Source organism: Carcharhinus amblyrhynchos, chromosome 14 (assembly GCF_965287045.1).
Source record: "Carcharhinus amblyrhynchos chromosome 14, sCarAmb.v2.hapA, whole genome shotgun sequence".
In the NCBI taxonomy this organism is placed as follows: domain Eukaryota; kingdom Metazoa; phylum Chordata; class Chondrichthyes; order Carcharhiniformes; family Carcharhinidae; genus Carcharhinus; species Carcharhinus amblyrhynchos.
This window is the reverse complement of record NC_137337.1, coordinates 53,806,627-53,827,590: the sequence shown is the minus strand read 5'-3', so window position 1 is coordinate 53,827,590 and position 20,964 is coordinate 53,806,627. Positions and strand designations below refer to the sequence as shown.

Sequence of the window (20,964 nt, the reverse complement as noted above, 5' to 3'; positions counted from 1 at the left end):
ACATTTTGTTTCAGGCAGCCATCTGGAAATGGGTATCTAGTATCAAAACCAATATGGCGTTGTGCATATGTAGAATATCGCTCTGGTACACAAAGTCATATTGCAAAATCTTTCTTTGTAGTACCCACTTAGACTTGGAAACTTGTGCGCAGTACATATCAATTTCTAACCTTGTCATATTTAAATATGCAATGATACAAAAGCGACTTCAAAAACATACTTTTTGGCAGGGACAGTTTTCTGGAGATTCCAAAGCTTAAGGGTGTGGTCTTCAGAGGCTGTAACCAGCACAGGCTCTATAGGATGGAAAGCTAAAGCACGTACTCCATCGAAGTGACTCCGTAGTGTGTACTTGGGGTTCCACGTCTTCCTGAATGCATCCTTATTAGCCGGTAACTGAAAATGAACACACAGTTAAAATATATTATGTTGCTGAAAAACAAGAATAAGTTGACGATATTGGTAAAAGGAAACAAGATATCCCCACTTCCACATAAAAGAAGGCTATGTTTTTCAAATGTGGTGAATTGCCAAATGTCATGCACTTTCTTTTTCTTAGTTTCTCAGTCTCTGTCACATCTGTTCTGATGCTATCTCCACAATGGAGCTTCTAATATATTTATCCTCAAATGAAGATTCCATACACTGTGGTTAACGGGGTTCTCAACCATCACAAACCATTTCCTGACTTCTGGTCTCATCCTTCCCCTCACTCCCAGAACTGGAATAAGGTTTCCCCTTGTTCTCACTTCCCATCCCATCAACCTCCATATTGATAGGGTCATCCTCCACCATGAAACACATATTCCACTCCATGGGCATGCTGGTGTGCAGGCAGGCACACACGTGAGTGGCAGGCACGCATGCGTGTGAGTGCATACGGTTGGGAATGCGTCCGTGTGTGGGTGAGGGGGTGTGTTCGTGTGTAGGGGTTGCATGTATGCGGGGAGTGTGGGCAGGGGGCACATGGGTGTGGGCGTGTCGGATTTAATTAACTCGAAGACAGAGGGGAAATTTTACCATTGTGTTGGGCTCATTTTCGCATGAGAGTGGTGGGGGGGGGCAAGACAGGTGTGCGCCTGTGTGCATGGGGAGGTGGGCACGGGGTGAGGTGGGTGCACAGGGGAGGTGTCTTTGTGGAGGGTGTATACGCGGGGGGCATGTGTGTGCATGCGCGGCTGGGGGGTGTGCGTGTCTGTGTGCGGTGGGAGCACGAATGTGTGCATGCATGACTCGGGCTGCATGCATGTGCGGGTGTGAGGGGTTCATGCATGTGTGGGGTTGCGTGTGTGCAGGGGACACATGGGGGCATAGGTGCCAGGGTGTGTGTATGTTGGATTTAATTAAACTGAAGACAGAGGGGGGAATTTTACCATCACGTTGCACCCGTTTTCATGTATATGTGTGGGAGCATGTGTGTGGGGATGGGGGGGGGGGGGGAGGCGGTATGAGTGTGTGCAGGGTGTGTGGGGGCATGGGGAGTATAGACATGTGTGTTGGATTTAATCAAACTGAAGACAAGGGGATTTTACCATCGCATTGCATCTGTTTCCAGGCAGCACGCAGTGATAAAGTGAGGCGTAAAGCAATTAACATGACTGGCGCCGGTTTTCGTGACCAGCGGCGTTTTATGAGCACAGATATCCGGCGTGATCAGTCTCTTGCCAGAAATGGCCAAGAGGCAGATTAATTTATTGAAATTTATTTCAAGAAGCATTATATGTCATTAGCGAGTCTGGTGCTCAATTGTCCAGGGTCACCTGCCGGTATGACTATGCCACGAAAAGTTTGCGGCGGAGATGAACAGACATGCTCCCCTTGAACGGGGAACAGTCGACTTGGCCTCACCGCTGGAACCGGAGGCTATCGAGGTCCCCCTGGGGAGGCTGAGAGCAAGGGTGTGCCACCTGGGCAATGCCTACCCTGCAGTGCCAGGGAGAGACTAATGGGGGGGAGGGGACCTGTTAGCACTCTGCAGCGATCAGTGAGGGAAGGGAGGGAGAGGGGGTCCAATGCTGATCTGTAGCGATCAGCGGGGGGAGTGAGACAGGGCCTGCTGCCACTCTGCTACAATCGATGGTGGGGGGAAGGACGGAGAAGGGGCCCACTGCAGGGCCGTGAGGGAGGGCAGCAGGGCTACAATCAGTGGGGAAGGGAGAGGGTCCGCCATCTGTCTGGCCCGACCCAGAAGCTTCTGCAGCGAGCAACAGGCTCACTCAGAATTTTGCAGGCAGAGTGCGTATGGGGAGGTCTAAAAACACACCCAAAAGACGGATCTGAAACTCTCCCAGTTTCAAGTCCACCCACCACTTAGACAAAATATGGTAAAATACCTCCCAGAGTGTCTACAGAGGTGAAAATATCAAAAAGGTCCAGGTATGAAAAGCTGGCACTAGAAGTGAATGTTAGATGTTCTACAAGTAAACATACCATGGGTCAAATTTGCATTAGGAGATAAGTAAGGATTTGGATGTTAGCTGTGGAATTTCAAAGAGAGGTTAGAAGGACTTTGCAATATAATAAAGATCACAAGTAAACTTGGGAAAGGTTATTAAGTTTTATTTGACCCAAGATTGGAGAAATAGAGAACACTTAAGAATTTTATATTTTGAAGGCAGCTGAAGACAATTTTATATTTTGAAGACAGCTGAAGACATTTGAAGACAGCTGGAGTTTAATCCAGATAAATGTGAGCTAGTGCATTTTGGAAGGTCCAATGCATGTAGGAATTACACAGTAAATGGTAGAACTCTTAAGAGTATTGACAGGCAGAGAGATCTGGGCATACATGTCCAATGATCACTGAAGGCAGTAACACAGGTGGATAAGATAGTCAAGAATGCATACAGCATACTTGCCTTCATTGGTTGGGTCATAAAGTATAAAAACTGGCAGGTCATGCTGCAGCTGTACATAACCTTAGTTAGGCCTCATTTGGAATATGGTGTACAATTCTGGTTGGCGCATGACCAGAAGGATGTGGATGCTTTGGAGAGGGTACAGAAGAGATTTACCAGGATGTTGTCTGGTCTGTAGGTTACTATGTATGAGGAGAGGTTGGATAAACTTGATTTGTTCTCACTGGAACAACGGAGATTGAGGGGTGATCTGATAGAGGTTTACAAGATTATCAGTGGCATGGAGAGAGTGAATAGTCAGGTGCTCTTTCCTACTGTAGAAAAATAAAGTACTAGGGGACATAGGTTTGATGTGTGGGGAAAAGTTTACAGGAAAAATGTGAGGCAAGTTTTTTTTTAACAGAATGGGTGGTGAATGTTTGGAACACACTGCTCCGGGAGGTGGTGGAAGCAAGTACGATAGTGGCATTTAAGTGGCATCTAGCTTTGAAAGTCTTTGAAGTCCTTGGTTCGTATTTAATATCATGTCCCATTAATTTTTGCAAGTCTTGATTTACAGATCTGGTTTATTTCAAAGGAGAGATTAACTCTGTTTGTTTACGTCGGCACTTTCACAGTCTACTAGTTTTCACAAGCCTTTTGATTGACAGCTCTTTTTTTCAGAGGAGGGATTAGCTCTATTTGTTTACACAAGCACTTTCAAGATTGTATACAATGTGGGAAAAGTATGAGGCTATGCACTTTGGTAGGAAGAATAGAAGTGTAGACTACTTTCCAAATGGGGAGAGAATTCAGAAGTTGGAAGCGCAAAGGGACTTGGGAAGTCCTACTTCAGCATTCTATTAGGTTAACTTGCAGGTTGGCTTGGTAGTTAGGAAAGTAAATTCAATGTTAGCATTCATTTCGAGAGGACTAGAATACAGGGATTTAGCAGGGATGTACTGCTGAGGCTTTAATAAGGCAGTCCATGTTTGGAATATTGTGATCAATTTTGGGTCCCGCATCTAAGGCAGGATGGGCTGGCCTTGGAGAGGGTCCACAGGAGGTTCACGACAATGATCCTGGGAATGGAAAACCTGACATATGAGCAGCATTTGAGGACTCTAGGAATGGAATTTAGAAGGATGAGGGAGGATCTCATTGAAACTTACAGAATACTGAAAGGCAACAGACTAAAGCTAACCCAGTCTGTTCGCAACCTTGATGTCATATCTGACCCCAAGATGAGCATCTGAGCACAACACCAAGATCGCCTATTTCTACCTTCATAACTTTGCCCATCTCAGCACTTGCACTACTAAAACCATTATTTCATGCCCTTACATTGCTGGCTGGTCTCTCAAACCATACCCTTCATAAACCAGAAGTCTGCTGTCTTAACTTACACCAAGTCCCTTTCACCCATCACCCTCTATGTTCACTGACCGAAGTTAAGGAATTTTCAAATTCTCATCCTTGATTTTAAATCCCTCCACAGCCTCACTTCTTCCTATTTCTACAACCTCTTCTAGCCTTAAGCCTCTGGAATATTTGCACCCATCTATTATGGACTCTTGAGCATCCTTGATTTTAATGCCTTTGTGTCTCAGTTATCTCAGTCCCAAGCACTGGAATACTCTCCTGACACCACTCCATCCCTCCATCTCACTTTCCTTCCTTGAGAAACTTCTGAAAACAGGCCTCTTGGTCATTTGACTAGATATCTTACATGGCTTGGCATCATAGCTTTGTCAATGTCAATTTATCCACTGCCTAAGAGCTTCATTCATTCCTGTGTTACCTCCAGCCATGACTATTCCAGTGCTTCCCTGTTTTGTTTCATAATACTCCTATAAGGCATGGGGTTGCTATATTGTTTTAAACGCTTAATATAAATACAACTTGATTTTTCTGTGAAAAATGAAACCTGATGGACTTGTGGCATGCCATTAGAGGGAAATAATTAATATGGTTTATTCCAACAATTTCTTAGCGAATATGGGTTATTAAAGGGTCTCAATAAAGGTTAAATGTCGCATTACAAGGGAGTTGGGAATCTATGTAAAATTGTTAGCATGTTAAAGTAAAATTCCACAATTAACGGAAAAGAACACGTAGATATAAACAAAGATTGCTTATATGTGTGAACAGCTAGCTAGTATGCCTGATGACCTCTAATACTTAGATGGTCTGAATTAGCAGACAAAGTTAGCAGTCCAAGGCTGAGCCTGGTAGCAACAAACGTACGGTATTGAGGACAATCTTTCAACTACTCATTCATGCTAATTTCCTGATTGCTTGACACAGACCCAATTTTGTAGCAACATTCCGCAGCCATCCAATCAACAGGCAGGTGGATATTTTGAATGGCGAACTCCCTCGTCAGAGGCTGAATACTTTTGGAGTGACAGTGCCAGGTTAAAGCCTCTTGTTTTTATTGTTGATCAACAAACAACTGCTTCTGGGAGATACATCATCCACTCAGAACATTTGTGTCTTTGCTCATGTCAGTGTTCCTCCAAATGGCTTGTGGCAATAAATGATACCAGGGAGAAGAAACTAATGATAGGAATTTCTTTCATAAGTCAACAGGCTACTAATACTGTTGGAAACCATAAACGCTAAAATGAGCGGCCCGTGGCAACACCACCGAATGGGGCATGGGCTGCAGCAGTCCAAGGCAGTGTTCACCACTCATCATCGAGCACGATTATAGATGGCAATAACTGTTGGTTTGATCAGCGATGTTTATGTAAAGCAAAACAGAAAACAGATGTAGCAGACAAGACTGGCATCCACAATGGAGTGATAACAAATGGAGAGATCATGTGCTGGCTTCATTTAAGCAAAACCAGGGTGATAAATGGGATATGAAAATCAGCAGCTTGTATATTCCAACGAAATAGTTGTGGAAGTATTTTTTCATTTAATTATGTCAATTCCCTGTGACACAAGTAGATGGTGCTCAATTAGACATTGGAATGCTTTGAACTAGGAAGCATTGCCACATTTTTGAGCAGCTCCATCTGCTGGCTGACTTTATTTTAGATTACAATTTTAACTTTTATCATGACTTGTCCCAGGATGATTTTATTTTTACAAGTGTTTTGTTTATTGACATCCCAGCTCTTGCTTCCAGCCGCTCTCTAAATTTTCTTCCTACCTAGGTGTTTTTGCTTATTATTCTTCTGTATCAAATCTTTTGTTCATGTATGATTATATTCTGGCCATCCCAGCCACACAACTATTGGCCATTATTCTCAGGCATTGAGCATTTCAACTGTTGATCCCATGACTCCTTAACTCAACTTGCTTCACAACTCTGCATTGGAAATGCTCTATCTCTGCTTTTGCAGTCTTCTCTCAGTAACCTGCAGCAGCTTGAGGCTCAACTCATTCCACTGTTTTCACAGAGTCATACAGCATAGAATAAGCCCTTCAGCCCATTGTGTCTGCACTGACAATAACTACCACTAGAGGTCTACTGCTCCCATTTTTCTGCACTTGTCCCATATCCTTGAATGCTGTGATATTTCAAATGCTCATCCAAATTTTTTTCTAAAGATTGCAAGGTTTCTGGACTCCACTACCTTCCCTGACAGTGCATTCCAAATTCCCAACACCCTCAATGATTTTCCAGATGCAAATGTATGGAGCTTAGAAAAAAAGAAGCAAAATGTGATTCTCGCCAGTTGGAGGAGAGAGCGGAGCTTTTTCACACAAGATTCTGACTTAGAGGCATTCAGTCATAATTCCACAGATGGTAGCTTCGCATCATTGGTCCCTCAGCCTAACATATACACCGTTAGTCCAAACATGCTGCTCCTCTCATACTGAGCAGGATTGCTATTGCAACAACATTTTGTAATCATCAGTAGGGTAAAACTAACCATACAAGGTATAGAAGGATATGCGCTAAATGCAGGCAATTGGGACTAGCTTAATGGTAAAAACTGGGCACGAAACCGGCTGCTGATTTTCTGGGGCACAATTGCACCTGCACGCTGATCTCCCACTTCTCCTATCTCCCACCCCTCCCATGGATTTTTGCCCCTCACCCAATCTTACTGGTTCGCCATGCCGCTTAACCAGCGTGATGAGCTGGCAAGATCACTCCCATTTAAATCTGTGAACACAACCAGATCACAAAATCTCAATTCATCTTGCTTTGTTATATTTTTGCAGCTACTTGTTGTAATTTATATGTACATATTTACAATGGAAACCTTCTGCAAAACTCTGTTGCACCGTAATTACACCTTCCCATCAGTGCTGCACCTCAGTTGTGTCTCTTGGATCCTCAGCCTATACTTGTTCCAAGCAACTCTGCTTCCCAATATGTTCTCTGTATTTCTATTTACTTATAAATAATAAAAATGAAAACATTATTTAAAAACACAGGTCAGTATGTAAGACTTCAAAATGGCACTTCACACATGAACACACTTGGCCTTGACTGCTTATATGCTTTGCCATTATGTATGCATGCAAGTAAAAATGAAAAAGTACCATTTATTTCACCTGGTATGTGTTTTATCAGCATACTTGCATATACACAAATTTCCTGCAGCTGAATGGCTCCAATTTTATACCCATAGAATGGTGACAAATTACAATTCAAGAGATCGGAAACATACAAGTCAAATATGCAATTTTACAGCACAAAAGGATGCTGTATGGCCTGTTGTGTCCATGCTTTGATTTGATTAATTAGTATCACATGTATTGGGATACAGTGAAAAGTGTTGTTTCTTGCATGCTTAACAGACAAAGCATACTTCTCATAGAATACATGGTGGGGAAGAAAAGGATAGAGTGCAGAATGTAGTGTTACAGTCAAGCTAGGGTATAGAGAAAGATCAACTTAACATAAGGTAGGTCCATTCAAAAGTTTGATGGCAGCAGGGAAGAATCCCCTGATACTAGAATCAGTTAAGCATGGCTAATCAACCTATAGGATCCTACAGAGCAGAAAAAGGCCATTTGGCCCATCAAGTCTGACTGACAACAATCCCACCCAGGTCATGTCCTCATAACCCTATGCATTTAGGGGGGCGGTTTAGAACGGAGTTGAGGAGGAACTTCTTCACTCAAAGGGTGGTGAATCTCTGGAATTCTCTGCCCGTTGAAGTGGTGGAGGCTGCCTCGCTAAATATTTTTAAGACGCGGGTTGATGGGTTTTTGATAGGAGAAGGGATTAAGGGTTATGGGGAGAGGGCGGGAAAGTGGAACTGAGCAGCGACAGATCAGCCATGATCTTATTGAATGGCGGGGCAGGCTCAAAGGGCTGGATGGCCTACTCCTGCTCCTATTTCTTATGTTCTTACCCTAGCTAGTCCCCCTGACGCTAGGGAGCAATTTAGCATGGCCAATCAACCTAACCCATACATCTTTGGTCTGAGAGAGAAAACTGGAGCACCCAGAGGAAACCCACACAGACACAGGGAGAATGTGCAATCTCCAAAGAGACAGTGACCCTAAGTCAGAATTGAACCTGGGTTTGTGGTGTTGTGAGCTACCGTGCCACCCCTAGAATAAAATCAATAGAGGCATTGGTCAGTTTTCGTAACTACAGCATCAGTGTGGAGTTTTCAGGACAGGTTCTTGGTGAACTGGATACCTAGAAGCGTGAAGTTTCCACTTGAACCCGTTCATGCAGGTAGGGGCATGTCCTCCACTGCATTCCTGATAACTATTTCCCTCATGTCACTGACATTGAGGTGGAGATTATTGCTGCTGCACCATTTCACCAGATTCTCCATCTCTTTCCTGTACTCCATCTCATTATTGTGTGAGACCTGACAGACTACAGTGCTGTCACCGGCAAACATGAAAATGGAGCTGGAGCAGAATTTGGCCACCCGGTTATAAGTTTATAAGGGTTGTAAGGTGCTGAGTAGACAGTCTTGAGGGGCAGTGGTGTTGAAGATAATTGTGGAGGAAGTGTCATTGCCTAATCTTACTGATTGCGGTCTGTGGGTTAGGAAGTCCAGGATCCAGCAGCACAGGGAGGAACTGAGCCCTAGGCCATGGAGTTTGGAGATGCATTTTGTTGGAATAACGATGTTGAAGGTTGCAGTCAATAAATAGGATTTTAACATGAGTGTCTTTGTTATCTAGGTGTTCCAGGGTTGAGTGTAGGACCAAAGGAGATAGCATTTGCTGTGGGTCTATTATGGCAATAGATGAACTATAAGGGACCCAGGCAATCAAGGAGGCCGGAGTTGATCCATGCCACGACGAACCTTTTGAAGCACTTCACAATGAAGGATGTCAGAGCCACCAGCGATAGTCATTAAGGCATGCTGGCTATTCTTAGGTACAGGGATGATGTTATCTTCTTGAAGTACACAGAATCCCTGCAGTGCAGAAGGAGGCCATTCAGCCCATCAAGTCTGCACCAAGCACAATACCATCCAGGTCCCATCCCATAACCCCACATTTACCCTATGAATCCCCATGACACTAGGGTCAATTTAGCCAGGCCAATCAACCTAACCTGCACAACTTTGGATCTTAGATTGATGTGGGGGGAGGTTAGAGATGTCTGCAAATACCCTCACTAGCTAGTCCGCACAGAATGAGTGCTCGTCTGGGTACCCCATCAGGGTGGTCGATTTCTGTGGGTTAACTTTCAAGAAAGCTGATCTGATGTCTGTAACGGTGACCTTGGATACTTGTTCAGTGAACACGTCCAAGGTGGAAGACGTGCTCTCACTGACGTCTTGCTCAAAACAGGCATAGAATGTGTTGAACTCAGTGTGAAGGGACCCTTTGCTGCTGATGATTCTATATGCCTTCATCTTGTAGCCTGTGTTGTGCAGACCTTGCCATAATCCGCTGGTGTCCGCGTGGCTAGTCTTGGACTCCAGTGGTCTGATGCCATCTCTTGGTATCACTGATGGCTTTCAGTAGATCATGTCTGGATTTCTCGTATAGGTCAGGGTCACCCAACTTGAACGCCTCAGATCTGGACTTGAGTAAGCAGTGGATATCCTTGTTCATCTGTGGTGTCTGGTTGGAAAAGACCATTTTGTTTGGCACAAAGTCTTCTACACACTTACCAATGAAGTCTATTACTGGTAATGGCGTACTCATTCACATTGGTCGCTGAGATCTTAAATATTAACCAGTCCACTGAGTCGAAGCAGTCCAGTAGATCATCCTATTCCTGAGACCAACACTGCACGACTTTCTTTATCGGATTCTCCTGCTTCAGTTCTTACTTGTAAGCTGGGGGCAGGACCACAACCTTGTGGTCTGATTTGCCAAAGTGTGGATGGGTTTTAGAGTGGTAGACATGTTTGATATTTGTGTAACAATGGTCATTTGGTAGGACAGGAGACATGTTGGTAGTATTTCGGTCGGACCTTCTTGAACTTGGCCTAATTGAACTCACAAAGAAATCCCACATCACCAGTTTAAAGTCCAAACAGGTTTATTTGCAGCAAAAGCCACAAGCTTTCGGGACAGCCTGTCCCTTCGTCAGGTGGCTGAGAACTCCCAGGCTGTCTCAAAAGCTTGGGGCTTTTGCTACAAATAAACCTGTTTGGACTTTCAACTGGTGTTGTGGGATTTCTTTGTGTTCTACCCCAGTCCAACACCAGCATCGCCACATCCTGACTGAACTCCCCAGCCACGACGAAGAAGGCCTCAGGATGTTTCGTCTCAAGGCTATTTGTGGTGATGTATATTTTGTCCAGCATGGTCTTCATGAGGTGGGATAGAAACTGCTGTCAGGATAACAGAGGTTAACTCCCACAGTGGAAAGTTTTGGCGGTATTTCAACATCAAGTATTCTAGGTTCAGGGAGCAGAAACTCACCACTGTTGCAATGTCTTGAGCATCAAGAGGTGTTGGTTAGAAGGCAGATCCCATCTCCCTTAGCCTTACCCGAGGCCACCGTACAGTTCGTTCAGTGGATTGAGTACCTCTCTGCAAGAGCCACTGAACGAGAAAAGGATTAAAGGAGACTTGATAGAGATCTAGACAGGTTAGAAGGGGAGAAACTATTTTCACTAACAGAAAAGTCACAAACAAGGGCACACTGATTTGAGGTGATTGGCAAAAGAACCAACGATCATAAGGAAAACCTTCTTTACGCTGTGAGTGGCTAGGATCTGGAATGCATTGCCTGAGTATGTGATGGAAGCAGATTCAACTGTGGCTTTCAAAAGGAATTGGATAATTACTGAAGAGAAAAAAATTGCAGGACATCAAAGACACGGTTGTGGGAATAACTGAGCAGATCTAAGTAAGAAGTCTGACAACACCAGGTTTAAGTCCAACCGATTTATTTGATAGTTTAACCTCGAAAGCTTGTGAGTTTACTATCAAATAAATCGGTTGGACTTAAACCTGGTGTTGTCAGACTTCTTACTGTGTTTACCCCAGTCCAACGCCGGCATCTCCACATCAGATCTAAGAAAGCAGATAACAGAAGATAACAGGCCCAATGGCTGCCTTCAGTGTCACAACCATTCTAACGTTCTATCATTCATGGATAAAAACTACTCGCGTCAGTTTTCTTTTAAAATGCTGGATAGGAAAACTTGCCACTTACAAGTGCCTGCCTTTGTAAATCTCCCCCTGGGGTGATGGAAAACATTAACAATAAATATCTGAGAAAGCTGCTCCAGTTTTATTTAAAAAGCTGGAATTACTCAAAAATTTTAAGTAATTTTGCAGAAAGTATGTAATAAGCTATGTAACATTGCAAACATGTGAGCAGCAAAGCTTCATTCGCTGAAGTATTTATATTTTACAAATGGCTACAGCAGCTACATTTTTAAGTAGTGATGGAAGCACGTTTTGAACATATGCAATATTAATGATCCAAGATACAAACACAATATTATGCAGATTACTTGATCATTTATCTCAAAGAACTTTTGCTTTCCCTTGCACAAGTACTCTTAATTTCATCTAATGACATACTGAAAATCTAATGTGAGCAATCCAATTCCAAGAGAATGCAGTGAGAGACTGAAGCTGCGCTTAAGACCTCCACTGAGGTTCTGGTAAGATCAGTTCCAAATACCCCAACACACTTCTACCAACACAAACTCTTCAATATCTCAACTCTGAGTTAATAGCCTTAAAAGCATACCAGAGCACACATTTCCCACAATGTCATGAATGCATGACTCACTGGAGCAATTCGATTTTCATTCTAGACAAGATGGTGCATCCTTTATGTGTAAACAAACCCAAGACCCTCCACAGTTAAAGAACCTGTACCTCAAGTACCAACCCAACTGCGAAATAAATGAGGCGTTTCCCTGTGCTTAGGAGTTCTGCACTGCATAAATCAGACCTTGACTGTATCAAGTAATAACCTGGTTTAAATTTAAGAACATAAGAACATAAGAAATAGGAGCAGGAGTAGGCCATCTAGCCCTTCGAGCCTGCCCCGCCATTCAATAAGATCATGGCTGATCTGAAGTGACTCAGTTCCACTTTCCTGCTTTCTACCCATAACCCTTAATCCCCTTGCCTACCAAAAAGCTATCTACCTGTGTCTTAAATATATTTAGAGAGGTAGCCTCCACCACTTCAACGGGCAGAGAATTCCAGAGATTCACCACCCTTTGAGTGAAGAAGTTCCTCCTCAACTCCGTTCTAAACTGCGCCCCCCCAACCCCCCCTTATCTTGAGGCTGTGCCCTCTAGTCCTGCTGTCCTTTCTCAGCAGGAAGAATCTCTCCACCTCTACCCTATCCATCCCTTTTCATAATCTTATACGTCTCAATAAGATCCCCCCTCATCCTTCTAAACTCTAACAAGTACAAGCCCAGTCTATTCAGCCTCTCTTCATAGCTCATACCCCTCAACTCAACCCCCCCTCAAAGGATAGTAAGAGTTTTTATAAATATATAAAGAGGAGGAGGCTGGCTAGAGTGAATGTTGGACCCTTAGAGGATGAGAGGGGGGATTTAGTGGTGGGGGATGAGGAAATGGCTGAGGCCTTGAATAAGTTTTTTGCTTCGGTCTTCACGGAGGAGGGCGCGAATAGTTTGCCAGGTGTTAACGATGGAAAGGTGGTAGGAGTGGAGGGCCTGAATGAGATCATTGTTACTGGAGAGGAAGTGCTCAACAGACTAGTGGGACTGATGGTGGACAAGTCCCCAGGACCGGATGGAATGCATCCCAGGGTTCTGAAGGAAATGGCGGAGGTGCTGGTGGATGCCTTAGTGATTATTTTCCCAACCTCGCTGGATTCCGCGTAAGTGCTGGAAGATTGGAAAACGGCTAATGTTACACCGCTGTTTAAAAAGGGTAGCAGGCAAAAGGCAGGGAATTATAGGCCGGTTAGTTTAATGTCTGTTGTAGGAAAAATGCTTGAATCCGTCATCAAAGAAGAAATAGCGAGGCATCTTGAGAAGAATTGTTTGATAAAGCAGACGCAGCACGAGTTTGTTAAGGAGAAGTCGTGTCTGACAAATTTATTGGAGTTCTATGAGGATGTGTCTAGTGCGGTGGATGGAGGGGAACCGGTGGATGTGGTGTTTCTTGATTTTCAGAAGGCGTTTGATAAGGTGCCGCACAAAAGGTTGTTACAGAAGGTTAGGGGGCATGGAGTTGGGGGTAAGGTGTTAGCGTGGATAGGGGATTGGCTGTCAAATAGGAGGCAGAGAGCGGGTGTCAATGGGTGCTATTTGGATTGGCGGTTGGTGACTAGTGGAGTGCCCCAGGGATCGGTGCTGGGGCCTCAGCTATTTACCATTTATATAGATGATTTGGAGGAGGGAGCCGAGTGTAAGGTGTCGAAATTTGCTGATGACACAAAGATAAGTGGAACAGCAAATTGTGCGGAGGGTGTTGAAAGTCTGCAAAGGGATCTAGATACGCTGAGCGAGTGGGCGAGGACCTGGCAGATGGAATACAATGTTGGCAAGTGTGAGGTTATCCACTTTGGTAGGAATAATAGTAGGAAGGACTACTATTTACAGGGCAAAAAGCATGCTACGGTGCAGAGGGACCTGGGGGTCCTTGTGCATGAGTCGCAAAAACCCAGCCTACAGGTGCAGCAAGTGGTCAGGAAGGCAAATGGGATGCTGGCCTTCATAGCGAGGGGGATTGAATATAAAAGTAGGGAGGTCTTGCTGCAACTGTACAGGGCACTGGTGAGGCCACAGCTGGAGTACTGTGTGCAGTTTTGGTCGTCGTACTTGCGCAAGGATATTTTGGCCTTGGAGGGAGTGAAAATTTGAAAAATTGTCAAGAATCCGAATGAAATTTCTTGCAAGTGTGGCAAATGACAATTAGTAAACAAAGTAGCATCAGTTGTAGGACCCAACATTCCACTATAATTTGGAAAGAAAGTAAAATTGTGCAAACCAATGACAAAAACGCTGGAAAAGGTCCCAATTTACAAATCTCTCAACTGCTAGTTGGCTTATCAAAATTCATACTCTTTGATACTATAACAAACCAAATAATACTGATCAAATGCTTAGCTTCATTTATGAACAGTGTTTTGCTGCTGCATCTTTATACACCTAGTCATCTACACTAAAAAGATTTACTGCTATCATATGGCGGAAAATTGGCTGAGATTTTTATTCACCTCGTCACCACAAAGCTCATTCTTAAATATAAACACTGACAAAATCTCATTCCTCATTTCTGAGCATTGCAAATACCTAAATTATATTTCATTGGTAGAGGGTGGTTTTGTTCATTATTAATGGTATTAGCACAATAGCTAGGGATGACCTAAATTTAGGGAATTGAGATGTAGAAGCAATTTAGGTAGAGGTGAGAAATTGTATGTCCAGGTTAGCAACAGTGTTTTCAAAGCATTAGTCGCTTGAGGAACACAATTGCTAACAGAATTTGTGAATGATCAGAAAATTTGACATATCAACTCTAGGACAAGGTGAAAACTTTTACAGCTTTTTCAATAGACTGATGAAAGTACATATGTATGTGATGTAGCATAGCTAGCTTTGTTTATTCATTGTACTGATGAAAAGATTAATATGACAGAGAAATTTGTGGATTTAGTATTTTTACAGAGTAGAGTGGTGAGCATTACAACAGGCAGAGCAGGATCCATGATGGACGAAAATCATGAGTGATAATCCAAATAGTAAGATGGTGCATTTGATTGTATTCTGCACCAAGGTGCACACTGTGCTAAAACCCTAGAAACAGAACAGGAAACGAATGATGTTATAACAGTCAATCAACCACCAATAATTCAATCAGCTAATTTAGGAAGCTGAGTTACCTTACTACGCTGAGTCACAAGATGATGTTAAAGCTTTCTTTAGAAACGAGACATGAGATCAAAGAATTGATAAGCAAGAAGAATAAACCCATTGCTGAAGTACAGAATACCACATAGCTGGAGGACTTTGGCTTCTTGATTGACAGAATTGGACATCTTAACCTGAACACAAGACTGTAACAAGAAAACAAGAACGCCAAGAAATAGAAGCAGGAATAGGCCACTCAGCTCTTCAAGCCTGCTCCACCATTCAATACTATCATGATGCACTGCAGTAATTCACCCAAAGATCCTTAGACAGCATCTTCCAAACCCACAACAACATCCATTAGAAATATAAATTTTGCACATGGGTCACCTAATCAAACAGCCATGTTAAAGATAAAATTATTCATATTTCTCTGACGACATCCCAAAGTATACCAATTTTTCATAGAGATTGGTTGTGGGTTTAAGGTTCCATTTACATTATTTGGATATTTAGTCAAAGTCGGCGATGCAATTTTTGGTTTAATGTAGAATACAGTTCACTGGATTGCGAGTGCCAACAGGTGATGATTGCTTAAAGTTAAAGTTTATTATTAAGTCACAAGTAGGCTTACATTAACACAGCAATGAAATTACTGTGAAAATCCCCTAGCCGCCACACTCCGGAGCTTGTTCGGGTACACAGAGAGAATTTAGCATGGCCAATACACCTAACTAACACATCTTTCAGACTGTGGTAGGAAACCGGAGCATGCATACACAAACCCAGTAGTGACCCATGCTGGGAATTGAACCCGACTTCCTAGCGCTGTGAAGCAGCAGTGCTCACTGTGCCACTGTGATGCCCCTCAGCGCAGCAATTTAAGCATAGAGGAAACTAACTTATGTCACTGCACAAAATGTGGATGGGTTCAAGCTCAGTTTGGATTTCATGAGGGAAAATGCAGGTGCAAGATTTACTTAGTTTGTAGCTAGAGGAAGAAGTTTATAGTTGTCCTCATAGAGCCTTGCGGCAGAAAATAGTTGGTAGAGTGAGTTTAAAAGCTGTAAGAAGACAGTTGGATATCTGCTGGTAAACCAGAACATGAAACCAAGGGATCAACAATTGTGAGATATCAAATAAAAGTTGTAAATCCACTTAGTCAAAAATTTAGGGAAGGAGCCTCATGAAATATTACCTCTGAAAACAGCTGGAACACTAAAGGATGTAAGTGTGTTGGAAGTACAAATGTACACGAACCTTCAAGATTGTTGTAATATATGTGGGAATTCTAAGAGGCAAGTAAAAGATAAAACTGAGTTCATATGTAATTAGAAGCTATAGTGTGAAGTTAATAGTGCTTGCTTTGTCTAATTCTTGTTATATACAATGAGGTTTATTTTTGTTTCAAATCGTGGAATCTTGTGACATAGTTTGCTTTGGTCAATTCCCCTGGGTGCTCAGATATCTCTTTAAGCATCAATGGTCCCCAATAAGATTGCAAGAGAGTTTAAAAAAAGCATGGGTGATAAATGCAGTACAATGTATTCACAAAGTCTTCATGTAAATAATTGCATCTCATTTCAGTTTAATAACAGTTGGTTATCAATCCTTGGATTACAAAAGTAAGTATTTTCCTTTTCCTAGCAAGCACAATTTTAAAACAGCTGAAAAATTAACTCCTGACCTAAAAAAACTGAAATCAAAAATAAGGAATGCGATCTTATGAAAAGAAATTCTAAGTGCCGAATGAATGAGACAATGGGAGAGAATGGCGCCAGCTTGAAGTCAACTGCAGAATGCTGACTCTTCTGCCCCCTCACCCCCAGTTAACAAGTAACAGTCATCATGCCCTCCCCCACTCACCAACTGATCAACTCCCATCAGCGCTCCCTTCCAACCCCCCTCCCCCAACAAATCGCTACCCCTGCAGAGCTCCTCATTGCCGATTTTTCTCCACCCCACTGCTCACCCCTTGTCTTCTCACCCAGGCTCCAACCCCTTGCCAATGACCCATTCAAAGTTATGGTGCCTGACAGGGCAGTACCAGTGTGTCTGGTGGACAGTGCCAAGCTGGCACTGCCCCATAAACACTGACCAGCCACATTCCTGACCAGCCAGGGACTTCAATGGCTTCCAATTCCCTGGCGAGGCCATCGCATCTGGTCTCCAAAGGTGGAGACCAGCTTGTGATTCTCGCTAGCATGGAGCTCAACTGGCAAGTGGTTAAGTGCAAATGAGCTCAGACAATAGTTTCTGCGACTCACTAAAGACATATTAATCATGTCATTAATATGTAAATTGGCTCCATGGCCTTTCTGGACACAGTCAATTTCACTTGCAAAATAGGGCCAATATGATTGTGAGAGGCGTGAAAACAAGTGTGAACTCGATTTTTCACCTCACACAATCTTATCATCTTGCCTTGCCGAACAATGGGGAGGAGTGGCAATGTCCTAGGGAATTAGGTAGACTATTAATCCAGAAACTCAGCTAATGTTCTGCCGACTGGGGTTGAATCCCATTGTGGCAGATAGTGGAATTTGAAGTCAATAAAATCTGGAATTAAGAATCTATTGATGACCATGAAACCATTGTCGATTGTCAAAAAAACCCATCTGGTTCACTAATGTCCTTTAGAAGAACAAAGAAAATCACAGAACAGGAACAGGTCCTTTGGCCCTCCAAGCCTGCACCGACCATGCCACCTGACTTAACTAAAATCCCCTACACTTCCAGGATCATATCACTATTTCCATCCTATTCATGTATTTGTCAAGACGCCCCTTATAACTCACTATTGTATCCGCTTTCATTACCTCCCCCAGCAACGAGTTCCAGGCACCCACCATCCTCTGTGTAAAAAAATTGGCCTCATACATCTCTTTGAAATCTTGCCTTTTGCACCTTAAACCTGTGCCCCCTAGTAATTGATTCTTCCACCTGCGAAAAAGCTTCTGACTATCCATGCCTCTCAATCTTGTAGATTTCTGTCAGGTCAGTCCTCACCCTCCGTTGTTCCAGTGAGAACAAACCAATCTCTCTTCATAGCTGATGCCCTCCATACCAGGCAACATCCTGATAAATCTTTTCTGTACCCTCTCCAAAGCCTCCACATCTTTCTGGTAGTGTGGCAACCAGAATTGAACAGTATATTTCAACTGTGACCTAACTAAGGTTCTGTAAAGCTGCAACATGACTTGCCAATTTTTAAATTCAATGCCCCAGCCAATGAAGGCAAAGTTGCCGTATGCCTTCTTGACTACCTTCTCCACCTTCATTGCCACTTTCAGTGACCTGTGTACCTGTACACCCAGATTTCTTTGCCTAGGAATCTGGAATCAATATTCTTAAGAGTTCTACCATTTCCTATTTGTATTAGGCCTTCCAAAATGCATTCCCTCATATTTGTCCGGATTAAACTCCAGCTGCCACCTCTCTGCCCAAGTCTCCAACTGACCTATACCCTGCTGTATCGTCTGGTGGTCTGCATCACTATCTGCAAATCTATCAATCTTTGTGCCGTCCACAAACTTATTCATCAATCCAGTTACATTTTCCTCCAAATCATTTATATATAGTACCAATAGAGAAGGAAATCTGCTGTCCTTACCTGGTCTAGTCTACATGTGGCTTCAGAGCTACAGCAATGCAGTTGACTATTAACTAACTGCCCTCGGGCAACTCGGGGTGGGCAATAAATGCTGGTCAGCCAGTGACGCCCATGTCCCAGGAATGAATTTAAACCCTATACTTTTAAGCATAACTTTTGAAGTTATACAATGATTGAGGAACGATCATCAGCTAAAGCAAACATTAATGCACATTGTCTACCACTGCATTCAGTATAGTGTAGATTATGTATTAGAAATACTCCTTATTCCATGTGGGAACTGGGGGAATTCAAAAATGAGAAATAATTTCACTTAAATAGCATCTTTCATATTCTCTGGTCATGCAGACATGTAATTCATAGGCAATAAGTTACTTATTATGGCATGGTGACAGCATTTAGCACTGCTGCCTCAGAGTGCCTTGGGCTACTATGCGGAGTTTGCACATTCTCCCCATGTCTGCAAGGTTTCCCCAGGTGCTGCGGTTTGCTCCCACAATCCAATGATGTATAGGTGGACTAATCATGCGTGGGGTTAGAGGGGAGAGGGCGGGGGTGTTAAGATGCTCTTGCGGAGAGTTGGTGCATATCCAAAAGCCAAATGGCTTCCTTCTCTGTGCAGTGGGGATTCTATGATAAGTTATTTTCAACTATAAAAACAAATCATAGAATGGCTACAGTATTGGAGGCTGATGTAGGGGCTAGAATAGGCTAATAAAACATATAACCATAGATTTAAGAACATTAACACAATATTAACTTTAGAATGAATGACCTTGGATAATGGGAACGTAAGCAGGGCTGTTGCCATAGAAGACATGTATGATTAATAAATGCTTCTCATTTAAAACATGTATTTTGAATTTAGAAGATGGATTTCTTTTGCTTTTAGTGACATTTTGTGAAACTTCAGTCAATGAAAAAATACAGCAATCCCGGGTGGGAGAGGTAAGAAACAACAGGAAACTTAGAGACTACAAAGGGATGAGGGAAGTGTTGGCTAAAGTAGACTGGGAGCAAAAACTTTATACTGGGATAATTGAAGACAGTGGAGGATTTTCAAAGCGATCTTTCACAGAGCTCAGCAAACTTATATACCAGTGATAAGGAAGGACTGTAGAAAAAGAGATAATCAGCCATGGATATCTAAGGAAATAAAGCAGGGTATCAAATTGAAAGAAAATGAATACAAAGTGGCAAAGATTAGTAGGACTGGGAAATCTTTAAAGGTCAACAGAAAGCCACGAAAAAAGCTATAAGGAAAAGTAAGATGGATTATGAGAGTAAACTAGCTCAGAATATAAAAATAGATAGCAAAAGTTTCTACAAATATATAAAATGAAAGACAGTGGCTAAAGAGGATGAGAAGGGGGAAATGAGAAAATGGCTGAGGCATTGAACAGCTATTTTGTGTCAGTCTTCACAGTGGAAGACAAATAATATGCTGAAAATTGATGACAAGGTGGCTACGGCAGGTGAGGACCTAGAAACTATTATCATGAAAGAGATAGTGTTGGGCAAGCTAACAGGGCTAAAGGTAGACAAGTCTCCTGACCCTGATGGACTGCATCCCAGGGTATTTAAAGAAATGGCAGGAAAAATAGCAAAAGCACTAGTGATAATTTACCAAAATTCACTGGACTCTGGGATGGTTCCTGCAGATTGCAAAACAGCAAATGTGATGCCACTGTTTAAAAAAGGAGGCAGACAAAAGGCAGGTAACTATAGGCCAGTTACCTCAACTTCTGTGGTAGGGAAAATGCTTGAAACTATCAAGGAAGAAATCGTGAGACATCTGGATATAAAGTGTCCCATTGGTAAGACCAGCATGAGTTCATGAAGGAAAGGTCATGTTTGACTAATTTCAACATGTGCAGTGGACAATGGGGAACTTGTGGATGTGGTGTATTTGGATATCCAGAAGGCATTTGAAAAGGTGCTGTTTATCCTATTCCTGTTACTCCTTCCAAAGTAAATCACTTCACACTTTTCTGCATTAAACGCCACATGCCACTTCTCAGCCCAGCTCTGCAGCTTATTTATGTCCCTCTGTGACCTGCAACATCATTCCGCACTGTCCACAACTCCACCGACTTTGGTGTCATCTGCAAATTTACTAACCCATCCTTCTACGCCCTCAACCAGGTCATTCACAAAAATGACAAACAGCAATGGCCTCAAAACAGATCCTTGCAGTACATCACTAGTAACTGAACTCCAGGATGAATATTTCCCATCAATCACCACCCTTTGTCTTCTTGCAGCTAGCCAATTTCTGATCCAAACCGCTAAATCGCCCTCAATCCCATGCC

General features: G+C 42.9%; 1 protein-coding gene across 4 annotated transcripts in view; it reads right to left on the bottom strand.

Moving 5' to 3' along the window:
- Positions 1-20,964, bottom strand: part of strn3 (striatin, calmodulin binding protein 3) — a 270,890-nt gene that overhangs the window by 37,771 nt on the left and 212,155 nt on the right. For all 4 annotated transcript variants that reach the window (XM_080202888.1, XM_080202891.1, XM_080202890.1 and 1 more), the window contains one exon: positions 221-396. In XM_080202888.1, the coding sequence (XP_080059014.1) occupies positions 221-396 (176 nt within the window). The remainder of the gene's footprint in view (positions 1-220; positions 397-20,964) is intronic.